The sequence below is a fragment of the Streptopelia decaocto genome (assembly GCF_964273445.1).
Source record: "Streptopelia decaocto genome assembly, chromosome: 4".
NCBI classification, from domain to species: domain Eukaryota; kingdom Metazoa; phylum Chordata; class Aves; order Columbiformes; family Columbidae; genus Streptopelia; species Streptopelia decaocto.
Genome location: NC_138658.1, coordinates 68,286,528 through 68,299,546, shown reverse-complemented (window position 1 = coordinate 68,299,546; position 13,019 = coordinate 68,286,528). Strand labels below are relative to the sequence as shown.

The 13,019-nt window shown below is 37.0% G+C and overlaps 1 protein-coding gene across 4 annotated transcripts in view; it reads left to right on the top strand.

Moving 5' to 3' along the window:
- Positions 1–13,019, top strand: part of HTT (huntingtin) — a 116,165-nt gene that overhangs the window by 19,886 nt on the left and 83,260 nt on the right. For 3 of the 4 annotated variants that reach the window (XM_082051409.1, XM_082051410.1, XM_082051411.1), the window contains exons 12-24: positions 215–579; positions 2,422–2,545; positions 2,860–2,978; positions 3,915–4,026; positions 4,723–4,863; positions 5,539–5,697; positions 5,800–5,897; positions 7,434–7,573; positions 8,299–8,362; positions 8,772–8,872; positions 9,915–10,061; positions 11,353–11,473; positions 11,682–11,758. In XM_082051409.1, the coding sequence (XP_081907535.1) occupies positions 215–579; positions 2,422–2,545; positions 2,860–2,978; positions 3,915–4,026; positions 4,723–4,863; positions 5,539–5,697; positions 5,800–5,897; positions 7,434–7,573; positions 8,299–8,362; positions 8,772–8,872; positions 9,915–10,061; positions 11,353–11,473; positions 11,682–11,758 (1,768 nt within the window). Of the gene's footprint in view, positions 1–214; positions 724–2,421; positions 2,546–2,859; positions 2,979–3,914; positions 4,027–4,722; positions 4,864–5,538; positions 5,698–5,799; positions 5,898–7,433; positions 7,574–8,298; positions 8,363–8,771; positions 8,873–9,914; positions 10,062–11,352; positions 11,474–11,681; positions 11,759–13,019 lie in introns of all 4 variants that reach the window. The other variant, XM_082051408.1, reaches the window with a different exon arrangement.

The window sequence follows — 13,019 nt, the reverse complement described above, 5'->3', positions numbered from 1 at the left end:
GCATATTTTTTTAAATGGATAGTTATCCTATTGAGCTATTGGTGTAGATGAAATGACATCTTACAGATGCCTATTTCCCTACCTGTAGTTTAACTGTTTAGTTATACACTTTCTTTAGCCTAATGTAGTATGTGGCTTCATATGTGGTGTCCATATCAAGAGTGAAACAGAAGTTTAAACACTGGATTGACTCATAAATGTCTGTGTTTTGCAGCTTCTATGAAGGGTGAGATAACCAGTGAACTGGCTTCTTCATCCGGCGTGTCAACAGCTGGGTCAGCAGGGAGTTCAGCTGCTGATCCCACCGGACACGATATCATTACTGAGCAGCCACGTTCTCAGCATACGTTGCAGTCAGACTCTGTAGACCTGAGCAGCTGTGATTTGGCAAGCACAGCTACTGAAGGGGAAGAAGATGATGTGCTTAGTCGAAGCTCCAGCCAGATCAGTGCTGTCCAGTCAGATCCCACTATGGATTTAAACGATGGTACACAAGCTTCCTCACCAATTAGTGATAGCTCTCAGACTACTACAGAAGGTCCAGACTCTGCTGTAACCCCTTCGGACAGTTCTGAAATTGTAAGTGTGCAACGGGCAGAGGGGGGATCCCCTTCTACTGAGGGGCCCGACATATCTCAGAGCTCTTCCATGGAGGGCCCAGACTTGGATTCATCTACTTACTCGTCTTCTACTTTTCTATCCTCAGCTAGTAACAGTGGAAAGGTCAGCAGCTCACATCTCCATTGGAGGGCTTGACCTCCTTTTAACACTTTCACTTCAGCAGTAATTAAAATCTACAAAGCTGTAATCAGTATGTTTGCTGGGTAGGTGATGCGAAGGCATTAATAGATTGTCACTCACTGGAAGAATGTCATTATCAAAGGTTTGACATAAATATATTATCTTAGTAGCATTTCCTTCATTTTGTATAGATATATTGATAATTGTTTTGGTGCAGGAAGACTAATGGAAGTGTTAAAGGGTGAACAGTCTATTTGGAATGATAAAGGAATACTTTTAAAACCTAATGCTTCACATTGTCTTCTGCCTGTGCTTTTTTGCTTGGCAACACAACTTTTTTTTTTTCCTTTTTATTCTATCTTAAGGATTTCTCCTATACTGAGCAAATCCTGGGTGATTTACTAATGTAGCAGTTACATATCTAATAAACACCTGAAGTGTGCATACAATGTAACTATTTTAAGAAACTTGTCTCTGGTGGGCAAGTGTATTGTGAAGCTGTAATAAAAACAGCCAAAATATATTTACTCGAAGCAAGAGCAGAAAATGAAAAAAGGGGGAAACTTAGAATGTCTTAAGTTCTTATTTTCAAACATTACCAAACATTTAACTTAAGTTTGCTGATAGTAACTTTGGAAGAGTAATAGTATCTTACCACTACAAAACCCAATAAATTTATAATTAGGATAAGCAAATAGTCCTGCAACGGGGAGGATTCAAGAACCAAAGGAGTGATGGTAATTGCACTGTCTCTGAATTTAATGTAGGCGGTGCAGAAGTCAAAATGAGCAGGCATTTATTGACAAGTTGCATTTATTGACAAGATGCAGTTCTTGCAAATTGCTGTCAGACTGTTGCATGTGTCAGTTTACATACTGTTTACAAGCAGTAATTACAAGCAAAATTGTGGTCTTTGTAAGCGACAGACTAAGTGATTGTCCCACTTACCTACACACAGGCTTTTTAGTCAACAAGTTCCCGGTGCTCATAAAGTCAGGGAGTAACTGAAGTAGTATGTTGTGTCTTCTGATAAACTTACAATGAAATGTTTTTTACTGTTTGGTTTTTTTTTTTTTTTGTTATCACTATCAAATTTTTTGTCTTTTATGGCTATTTTTCTATATTCTATATATTGCATTTGTACCAAGGCTCAAACTCTCTTCTAGAAGTGTCTATTTTATTAGCAGTCTCCGGTTTAGAATGAAGGAATTAAAAGATGTTCAGATTATTTGTCCTTTTTTGTGCTGCACAGCTCTCAGTTTGACTTTAGATACCCAGGACAAGTGAGGTTATAGGAGAGTTTGGCAGCAAGGGACAAGTTTAATTTGTGACAATAAAGGTGTTGGTTGTGATTTGTAACTGCTGAGAATGAGGGACAGTTGCATTTGGGGTAAGGGAGTAGGGAGGGAAGGCAATGCACCAAGTGTTTGGCTTTCCTGCTGTTAATATCCGAGTTCATGGCTCAGGGGGGAAGCTCTCAGATGTAACTATGGCCTCTCATAGCCCAGATACGGGAGGAAGAGGGGAATTGTTTTGGGGCCTGCACGCAGCTGTACGCTAATATTTATCGGGCTCATATTTGCTTTCAAATTATTTCTAGATTACTAACACTGCATGCTTGGGATTTAATGCTGTGCGTTAAAATAAGTTGTTTTTAAGTCCTGTCCTTGCACTGTGTAGGTTTTGGAAGGTGCTGATGGACAGTATTCTGGAGTGCAAATTGGGCAGCTGCAGGATGAGGAAGATGAGGCTGGAAATATTCTCCAAGATGATTCATCAGAGTCTTTCAGAAATTCTTCTATTGGTATGTTGATAAATTCGGGGGATACAGGGTCACACACGAATGGGACACACAGAACTGGTGGAACCTTTAAGGCAGGTGTTACAGGTGCATCTTCCATTGAACTTCCAAGGGCCTGAAGGCTCATATGATAGATGTGCAAAACAAATAACTAGATTGAATGTGAAATGTGAAATAAGGAATATATTTTAACACTTGAGTGAATCACTTGTTTTCATCACTGCTAATTTATTTTTCATGTTTGTATAATTAAGTTCAATTGAAGTGCTTTTAGTTTGCATCTAAAACGATATTTCATTAATTGCCTTTTTCTAAAGCTCTTCAACAGCCTCACTTGTTGAAAACTGTGAGCCATAGTAGGCAGCCTTCTGATAGCAGCGTGGATAGATTTACACCAAAAGAAGATGCAACGGATCCTGGTGATCATGAAAACAAGGTGAGAAGTAGTCACAGTGGTCTGGTTTAAAGTTTAAAACAACTAACTTTAAAGTTAGACTTACGATCATTTAGTGGTAAATGTGGGTAGCCTGTATATGTGGTATACTTAATTACAGGTCAAAATAATTGTCGTTGGACAGTAAATCTGAGTTATAGCCTGAATTTCATTTAACCCAGGGTGAATACACAAGTGTTGATGTCTTATATGTGATCGCTAGCAAAACCACAGCAGAACACACACTGCTGAGAACACAAACCTGTTTTGTCTGTGCATTTGTAGGGTACACTGATACTTTATTAGCTGAAGTATCATTGTGCTGGTTGTTAGCTGTGTGGGTAATTTTATGATCTACTCAGAAGTTATTATGTCTTACTCTTTTGAGACTCTCTATGTGTAGAGAGGCTCATGCTGTTCTAACCATAGGTTGCTCATTTCCTCTTATGGGTTTTGACTTTAGCTTTGGGCCTTGTTCTGAGCTGGGGCAAAAGGAGTTTGGTTTGTGGCAGGCAGAGTTAGATCAGCTTGGGCTACTGGGGAACTCCAAATGTGAAAATACAGAAGATTGTCAGCCTTCTTTGGAAACAACTTAGGAATTAATTGTTTCTCATACAAAGTTTCTGAAGATCATTGGTAACAAAAAAGTGGTTTATCAGATTATTTCAGATGCAAACAGCAAGTCTGAGTAACTCAGAAAATATACAGAGTAATTGCTGTTTCTGTGATAAAATTAGACTAATTCTGATACTAGATACAGATTCCCGAAAGCATTACATTTTAAGGCCTTTTTTGGAATATGTATTAAACACATTTTTGTGTTACAACCTTTATATGTTTGGGGATGTGCAGTATTTTGAAATCTTGTTGTGCTTAATCTTTTGTTTAAGTTAAAGATTAAAATTTATCTGTATAAAAATAGTGATTTGCTTTCAATAGCCCTCCAGGGTGAAGGGAGACATAGGTCACTACACCGATGGAAATTCTGCACCTTTAGTGCACTGCGTTAGACTTCTGTCAGCCTCTTTTCTGCTTACTGGGGAGAAAGGAGGTAAGTTTTTGTTCAAGATGCATTGGTTCATTGTGTCTCTCAATGCACAAAGCTGGGAATGTGCTCAATTTTTTCTGTCTGGTTTTTAATCTCAGGGCTGGGGTTTTTCTTTAACAGTCCTGATTTAAATGATTGCACCAGAGTACAGAAAAACCTAAAAATACTTTAAAAATTATGCCATTTTACAATTAATCCTGTTTTTAACTGTTGTGCTATTGTGGCGTAAAAGCGGAGTCATTTACCTTTTCAACGTAGTAATAAAATGTCAGTGGGGATTTTCCAGAAAGCCTTTGTGGCATACACCACTGGTTCCATTTTTTCTACTGGCAAGTCTGTGTCACAGGCATGTGTGTATGTGTCATTATAAAAGGCCAAAGTGAGCATTTAAGATGCTTGTTCTTTTTCCCTTTTCTAAACTGTTATTTGTTCATGTGCTCTGCTAATGCAGTGTTCTTGGAAAGACGTTTTAGTAGGTGTATTCTCAGCAATGAAGGAAATGAGTTGAAAGTGTGTGGCATTATTTGTTGGGGTTTTTTTGTTTGTTTGTTTTTTAAAGTCATATATAACTGCTGCCTCTGATAAACTGCTCTGCCTTCATATTTTTTGTCCAGGCTAAGCTATTTGTATCATAGAGTTATTGAACAAACAGTTCAGGAAGCTTTTAAATGCCCCATTTCTATTTTCCCTTCTCCCCAGCTTTAGTTCCTGATAGAGATGTGAGGGTGAGTGTAAAAGCCCTGGCAGTAAGTTGTGTTGGAGCAGCCGTTGCACTTCACCCCGAGTCTTTCTTCAGCAAACTGTATAAAACACCCCTTGAAGCAATGGGAGAAGAGTATGGTATGTTGCAGTTCACATATTCCATTTTAATAGTGTTTCTGGGTTTTCAAATAAATGATGCAACTTGAAATCCAGCTTAGTGTTTGCGAACTAATACTGCACCAACTGGAATGAATGTGCTGTCTACACTAGTAGCGTATGTGGTGAAATTTTTCTTTGGTTGTAAGAGTTACGTTTCAGTGGACAAGCTTGTACAGCTTCTGACAAGCTGAAACATGTTTTAGTACAACTGCTATATAGAAGTGGTTCATTTATCTTAGAAATGGTTTATTTTCATTTATTTCGGGCCATCTTCTAGGTGATTTCTAAGCCATTAGGTTCATTTTTATGAATTCAATATGATCAGCAGAGACCTGGAGTATTCAACTGGTTTGATGCTGATAGTGGAAAGCTGGAGTGTTTACCAAAACTCTTCTTAGCTTTCCCCAGAGCATTTTGTGTGTAATTTAAATAAAGCACTAGTGGTTTGGTATGTGATCATTGATCTGGGTTGTGTGAATGATCTGTAGATTACACACAAGGGATCTCTGAAAGGTAGATCTAGGGCAGGTGTATTGTGAATATGCTGGCATTGGTTGGTGCAGTAATTAGTACTTCCACTGAAACATTTTTAGGGACTAGCTAAGTCTAAGACTAGTATTTTTAAAATAAAGTAGTTGTAACTTATTTTCTTAGAGGAGCAGTATGTATCAGATATTCTGAACTACATTGACCATGGAGATCCCCAGATTAGAGGAGCTACTGCCATTCTGTGTGGAACAATTGTCAACTCTATTCTCATTAAATCCCGCTTTGATGTGGAAAAATGGCTAATAAATGTCAGGACCTCAACAGGTAACAATTTCTTTTAGGGTATTTTCTTTTTTTTTTATGTGACCAAAATTTTCCTTTGTTTTATTGCTCTAAATGATTTTTTTTTGTTGTTGTTACTGTTAGGAAATCTCTTTTCCTTGGTAGACTGCATACCTCTGTTGCAGAAAACACTGAAAGATGAGTCCTCTGTTACGTGCAAGCTGGCTTGTACGGCTGTGAGGGTAAGCAGAAGAAATAATTTATGTGCACCACCACACATCACAGGGGTGTTATTCGTTGACTTGGGTGCTGCTGTGCTCAGGTGTGTAGGCATGGAGCAAAAAATTACTTGTTCCCCAAGAACTTTATTGTAGAAAACATGGATTCAGTCACAGAAATGGAGGAACAAACAACTGGAACATAATTATATTTGTTATCAGTGTAATTTAATAGTGATGTTTCTAGATATAAGTGTACAGGTATGAGCTGTAATGTTACAGTGACCAACAATAGGCTGAGTGCAGTAGATAGAAAGGATACCTGGCCTAAAAGGGAAATGTGAATGTGTGACAGCTGCTTGTAACCTGCATTTGGAAAGCAAAAATTAAATGTGATAAATGACAAGTAAAATAGTGATTATTTTCTTAAATAGTTATTTTTGAAAGTGAGGAAAGTCTCAAGAAAGTGTTTCAAATTGGGTAAAAGATCCATCAGGCAATTGTTAAAATAGAGACGATATCTGAATTTATGAGTGGAACTAAGAGCGTGTTTATTTTATTTCTATGTTCTGTGGAAGTGCAGAAGGGTGGAGTGAGTTCCCTTGAGGAATTCTCTAAAAAAGTAGAACAACAAGGACAAATTGGAGGGCAAAGGAAATTAATTCATCGAGGAGAGGCACAGGGTGGCTGAACATTTTGCCTCACTGACCTATGGGTCAGCTGCAGTATGGAACATTTAGTAAAATGCAGATAATTAATGTATGGAAAGTATGATTTCATATGCTAAGAGGAGGGGTCTGTGATGCAACTGAGGGAAGGAAATCCAGTTAGTTAAATGTTGCTGTCTCTTTAAACTTCTGTTCCATGATTGTACTGTTTGTATATAGCGGTTTCATGTATGATTACAATTATGATTATGGCTTTTTAGAAGACTTCACTAGAATTATTTGGTTCCGGCAACTTGCAATAGTCAATTTTGACTTTTTCTCTCAGTATATAATGTAGCCTGACTTTATACCTTTTGGCAGAAATGTTCAAAAGCATTTTAGGTTGTTTATCCCTGAACAAGAAAGCGTATTTTTGCATAGTTAAATATGACATAGAAGTGTAGAGTGTTCTACGTTTTTCCAAAGTTCACACATTCTGCATGTAATCATTAAAATGAGGAGGTATGACTTTTTGAAAAACTTCTGGAAATTAGAACCACGTCTCTGAAAATATTACAGGGAAACTAGGGGAGACTGTTTTGAACAGGTAAGAATATAGTGCTTGTGAAGTTCAAGCCCTGTGAGTTTTAGATCTCAGTCTTTGGAGGATTGTCTTCTGATGTCTGAGGCTTGGGTTCCTCTCCAGAGTTCAAATTCAGCAGCAGGTTTCAGCAGTTTTGCAAGGGGCCAGTGGCCTAGCCTTGCACAGTACCTAGCTCTGATACTTTCTCCTAACTTTTAAGCAATAACTTATTTTAGTATTCTAAATAAAACAGATTTTTATGATCAGTTACCTACTTTGATTGAGAGGACCTCTCCTGTAATATAACTAAAAGTTGTTTTTTTTTCTCAGCATTGCATCATGAGCTTGTGTAGTAGCAGTTACAGTGAACTAGGTTTACAATTAATTGTGGACCTCTTGACACTGAAGAATAGCTCCTACTGGCTAGTAAGGACAGAACTTCTGGAAACACTTGCAGAGGTAGATTTTCGGTAAGTGTTTTTATTTTTCCATGGATGTTGTAACTGCAGTGCAAAGATGCTCTCTATAGGAAACTGGAACAATAATGGAGCAGTTTCTTCTGAGACATTAACAGGTTTCATAAAAATGATTTAGACTGATCATTCCTAAATTTGTTTAATCATAGAGGGACCACACAATCTGGAAACTAACTTGGATTTCATGCCCAGCTCTCTATCCTCATCAGCTCTCTTCTGTTGCTCAGTTTGTGTTACACTGAAATGAACATGGCTTCATTTTCTTGCATTCCCTCCTTCTCTGCAGGTTCTTCCAAGCTGAAAGACTAAAGATGTTTTTATGAAAATTCTTTAAGTTGTCTGTAGTCATACAAAATCAGATTCTTTCTGAATAATGATATCTGAAATGTGTTACTATCTTTTCAAAACAGGCTGATTTTTCTGTTCATGGGAAAAAATACGATTACAATCACAATGTGTAAATAATTTTTTTTAACTAAAGAAAATGAAATATTCTGTTACACTAGTCAGATAGTAGTTTAGCAGAAAGCTTATCTTTTCTAAAGGTAGCAAAAAGTGTGTTTACTACTTGCATTTTCCCTGCAGTGGTGTTTTTAAAAATATTAGAAAACCAACCAACCAAACAAAAACAACAAACAAACAAAAAGAACCTTCAGAGCACTGAGGTAGAAATAAAATTTAATGTTAACTGATGTACTCTCAATTCTGTTTTGCCATAGGCTCGTCAGCTTCTTGGAAGGAAAAACTCAGAGCTTGCACAGAGGTGTTCATCATTATACTGGTGTAAGTAAATTATTCATTCAGTATATTGTGGTTCTGGATTAAGGTACCAGTGCAATTTCAGCACTTTGTGCTTAAAATCTATCAACACTGATAGCTCTTTTAAGTATGTTTTGTAGAAGTAAGCGCATGTTCTGAGACTTGTTTATATTGGAAAGAAACTTTACTGCTGAGATTCAAATATCTTCGTATTATCTGGGATATGTGTGGTTTTCATTGTGTGGGGTTTTTTTTTTAAACTTCAAGAAGTTTTTGGCATTTATGTATTTAAATAGTGTATTTGGCAATCGTAAGGTAACGATTGTCTTACAGACTTGTATCAGACGAAATCTCACTTGTTAACTATCTTTTAACAATCTGGTTAAATTATGAAAATATTCAGTTAACTTTACTGTGCTGCCTTATTTTCTAGCTATTAAAACTTCAGGAGAGAGTTCTTGATAATGTTGTAATATGTCTGCTTGGAGATGAAGATCCAAGAGTGAGACATGTAGCTGCAGCTTCATTAATGAGGTATATGTGGGGAATTTATTTTCTTATTTCTAAAAAGGAGTTTAGAAACCTATTGCAGTTACAATTGCTGCCCGGATAAATGCACCAAACACGAAGAATTAGTTGGTAGCTTCTTTATTAGAATTCAAGGATTTAAGTTTTATGTTTAAAGAAGTTGGGAGCACGTAATACTGAATTCCTTGAAGATTTGATTGTCAGAGGAGTCTCTTTCCTAGCTTTTTCGGACTATTAGTTGCTGTCCATTTCTAATATCAGAGGACAACAAATCCTTAAAAATTCTACCACTTAAAAGCATTTGTATTGCAGAAACAGCTCAGCAGAGAAACCATTAATATTGCATCATATTTAGTATTTGTCGCTTTTATTCAGAGACTTCATTTTGAAATGGAGTTATTTTGTAACTGAGTAGTAACAAGATGAAGTTTTTCTGCATCTTTACTCAGTGACAGAACGTGTGGCAAGGTTGGAAAGACTTGACTGCAGCTGCTAGAAGCTGCAGGTCACCCTCTAAACATCCAGTATGGACATGAGTTGGAAGTACTGTCAGAGAACTTATAAGAAATGTGTACTGTAGTTGAAAACGTTGTTCCAGAAGGCTGGATCTTATTGTATGTTTAAGTTTTGCTGTTTTGAAATCAGATGGTGAAAAATCATCCTTTTCAGGTAGAAATTAGTTTTCAGTTGACACAGATATCCCTGGGGAAGATATCTGGGGAGATGGGGGAACACCCAGAGACAAGTACTCTAGTGAAGTGGTTGTTGTAGTGTGTATAGATAAGTATCTCAATAAAATATTTTTAACTACCATGTGTCTAGAGCAGTTCCTTAGCCCTGATTTGAGCTCCTTGATTTTAATTATTGTAAGGAAGAGCAGTTGTATAAAGTTGAATTCAGCTTAACAACGTGAGTTTTAATAAGAGTTTTTATTTACAATTTGATATGTTATTAGTGTATGCAGCTTTCTGAACTGCATATTAAATGTATTTTAAATGTACATTAAATTGTATATTACATAATTTCCTTTTCGATGATGATTATTTAGGCTCATTCCAAAGCTATTTTATAACTGTGATCAAGGACAGGCTGATCCCGTTGTGGCAGTAGCAAGAGACCAAAGCAGTGTCTACCTGAAACTGCTAATGCATGAAACGCAGCCTCCGTCTCACTTTGCAGTGAGCACTATCACCAGGTATGTTATGTGACTTGTATTGCTTTAAAAGAAATGTGGACCCAAATTTCAGTTCGTAGTGCCTAGAATAATTTTTAAATCCTGCAAATCCAAGTGCTTCTGAGTTCTTTTTCCAGACTGCAGGTGTATCTGTGGTAGTTCTAGGCTCCACAAAAAGACTCATGTTTAAAGGATAGTCTGGTGTGTGAGTTACTGGTGATGCGCTCGCACATTGATTACAGGGAGTCATTGTTCTGGGCAAACTTTATCTTCTCTTTGTCCTGAGGTCACCCTATTTGTCCATCACATTGCACAAGTAAGCGCAGCTTTGCAAGCTAATCATAGAATCATAAAATAGTTTGGGTGGGAAGGGACCTTCAAAGCTCATCCAGTGGCACCCCTGCCATGAGCAGGGACATCTTCACCCAGATCAGGTTGCTCAGAGCCCCGTCCAGCCTGGCCTGGGATGTCTCCAGGGATGGTTCATCCACCACCTCTCTTGACAACCTGGGCCAGGGTTTTACCACCCTCAGTGTAAAAAATTTCTTCTTCATGTCTAGTCTGAAGTCATTTGTATCTGTTATTGTTCTTTGCATGTATTGATTAGGATTCATAACTCTTCACTCCCTGTTTAGTGATTGTGGTTGCAGACATCTGTACTGGCTTCTGATTTTGATAGTGTGATACTGTTGCTGTGTTTTTGCTCTCAACTATACTTTCCTTAACTCTTCTGTTTAGATATCTTGTCTTACAGACTGTGTGAGTTGTATATATTTATGTGTGCTCTTTGCTTCTATCAATTTGTCATACAAGTTTTTACTCATGTACCTTTTCCATACATGATCTTGATTGTTTCACTCAAGATTTATGTACTGTAGTATGGAAACAATATAACTTTTTGAGCACTGTGCTATTTCAAATGCAAACCAGTTATTTTTCTATAGCAATAATATTTTTAAGGTAATAATCCAAAGTTTGTGAACATGCAAAAGTGTTAGATGAATTTGAGCAAAAGCAGAGACTAGTGCTAAATTGGTAGTGATTTCTAGAGCACCTAGCTAGGTATTGAGAGTTGATCTACTGTTTCTGTTTGCTACCAAAGAGATTTGATTTATGAACTAAAGTGCTTTTGCTAGTACAGAAGCAAAAAGTATTAAAATATAATAAAGTGGTATTTAGAGTGTTCTCCGATTTCTGTAGTTTATAAGTGATCTATAAAATATGTAACAGACATTTAAGCCATAATCATTTTTGATTGAGGTGTTTCTTATTTTAAGTACATGATTTAGTGGCATCAATATTTTTATTTCAGAACATATAGAGGTTACAGTATGCTGCAAAGTCCAACAGATGTCACTATGGAAAACAATCTCTCAAGGGTTGTTGCAGCAGTTTCCCATGCATTGACAATATCCACTACAAGAGCGCTTACAGTGAGTTTTCTTAGTTGCTATAGTGGCTTTTTCTTTTATCTTTTTTGCTTGCTTTCTTTAAGTTTTTCCTGGGTGGATATATTTGTATCCACAGCTTTGATACTGTGGCAAGGGCAATAATAATATATTTAATTCTCACTCTTTTGAGACTTTGTTGCAAAGTCTTCTAGTGATGAAACTGATTCAGTTCTTGGCGTTAACTTTTCAGTTTGGCTGCTGTGAAGCTTTGTGTCTTCTTTCCACAACATTTCCAGTCTGCACCTGGAGTGTGGGGTGGCACAGTGGGTAAGTTCCCTCGTCTGTTATTTGAGCTTATAAAAATCATGTTTGAGAAAGAGAAGTTTGCTTATTTAGGTGTCAGAAGTCCGAGTTTAGATATATGCTATTAAGCTTATCTCAGCAGTTATTGAAGAACTTTATACAGAAGAGTATGACATTAGGTTGTCATGATGTTAAGTGTCAGCACTTTGTCATCTCTGGAAGCACAGTGTATATCACAGGGTTTGGCTGCAACTGCTGTAATATAAGATACATATGGTCAGCACCTATCAAAATAAGTAACAGGATAAAATTTTCCATGTTTTTGGAAAAATGTTTATCTTGTGTATTGTAGTATCTCTTTAAAATCAGAACATCATCGTGTTCACATTGATCTCATATTTATGTTAGAAACCAGTGGGTAAAAGAAGCTGGTTCATAACTGCTTTTTTAACTATGAAAGGAGATGCATTTAAATTGTTCTCGTTGGCATGCTGAATAGGAACAGCAAGCAAGATGTAGCCCCAAGGTACTTACTGCGTGCTGTAACCGTGCAGTTGGTAGCTCCAAAGATTTGATTTTCCCTCTGATTATCAATGTGTTGTGCCACATGAGTTTTAAAACTAGCTACTGAAGATGTGCATGTGTAGAACTGTTTGATTTTTAAATAGATTTAACATCATTTGTGTTGATTTTCTTCATTGCTGTCATGTCTCTACTCTTATTTTACTCCTCTGGTATCCTGAAACTCTATTGCAAAAATTTATCTTATTTTAAAAACAAAACAAAACCCCCAAACCCAACAATTAAAAAGCCCCTTCCTTGGCTGCTTTTCTTGTCGACATGCCTTTTCTTCCCTTCCCAGCCATAAGCGTGGTATGCTCTGCATATCTATTCTAAAAGATGTCTTTTGAGCTGTAGGCTCAGTTTTAACCAATGAAGAAGGTTAGGAGGTGAGCAGTACTTAGCTGGAAAATAAAATCAATGCATAATTGCAACAATGTGTCTTCTGCTCTACCCAGCCTAAGAAATTATATTTTTAAGATGCATCTAATATTCATCAGTGATGCGATGACGTAGCCTTTGCCCTTTCCTCTAATTCCTTGGTTTCAGATTTTCAGCCCATGTTCCTAATAATTTGGATTCTAATTTTATTTTTGTGGAACAATACAAACATTTATTGTTCTGGGTAATAAGAACATTATAATATGGGTAATAACATGAGAATTTTGCCAGAATTCTTTCCTGTCTTAAGTATTGTTGTTCTTATGATCAAAAAGCTCTTGGA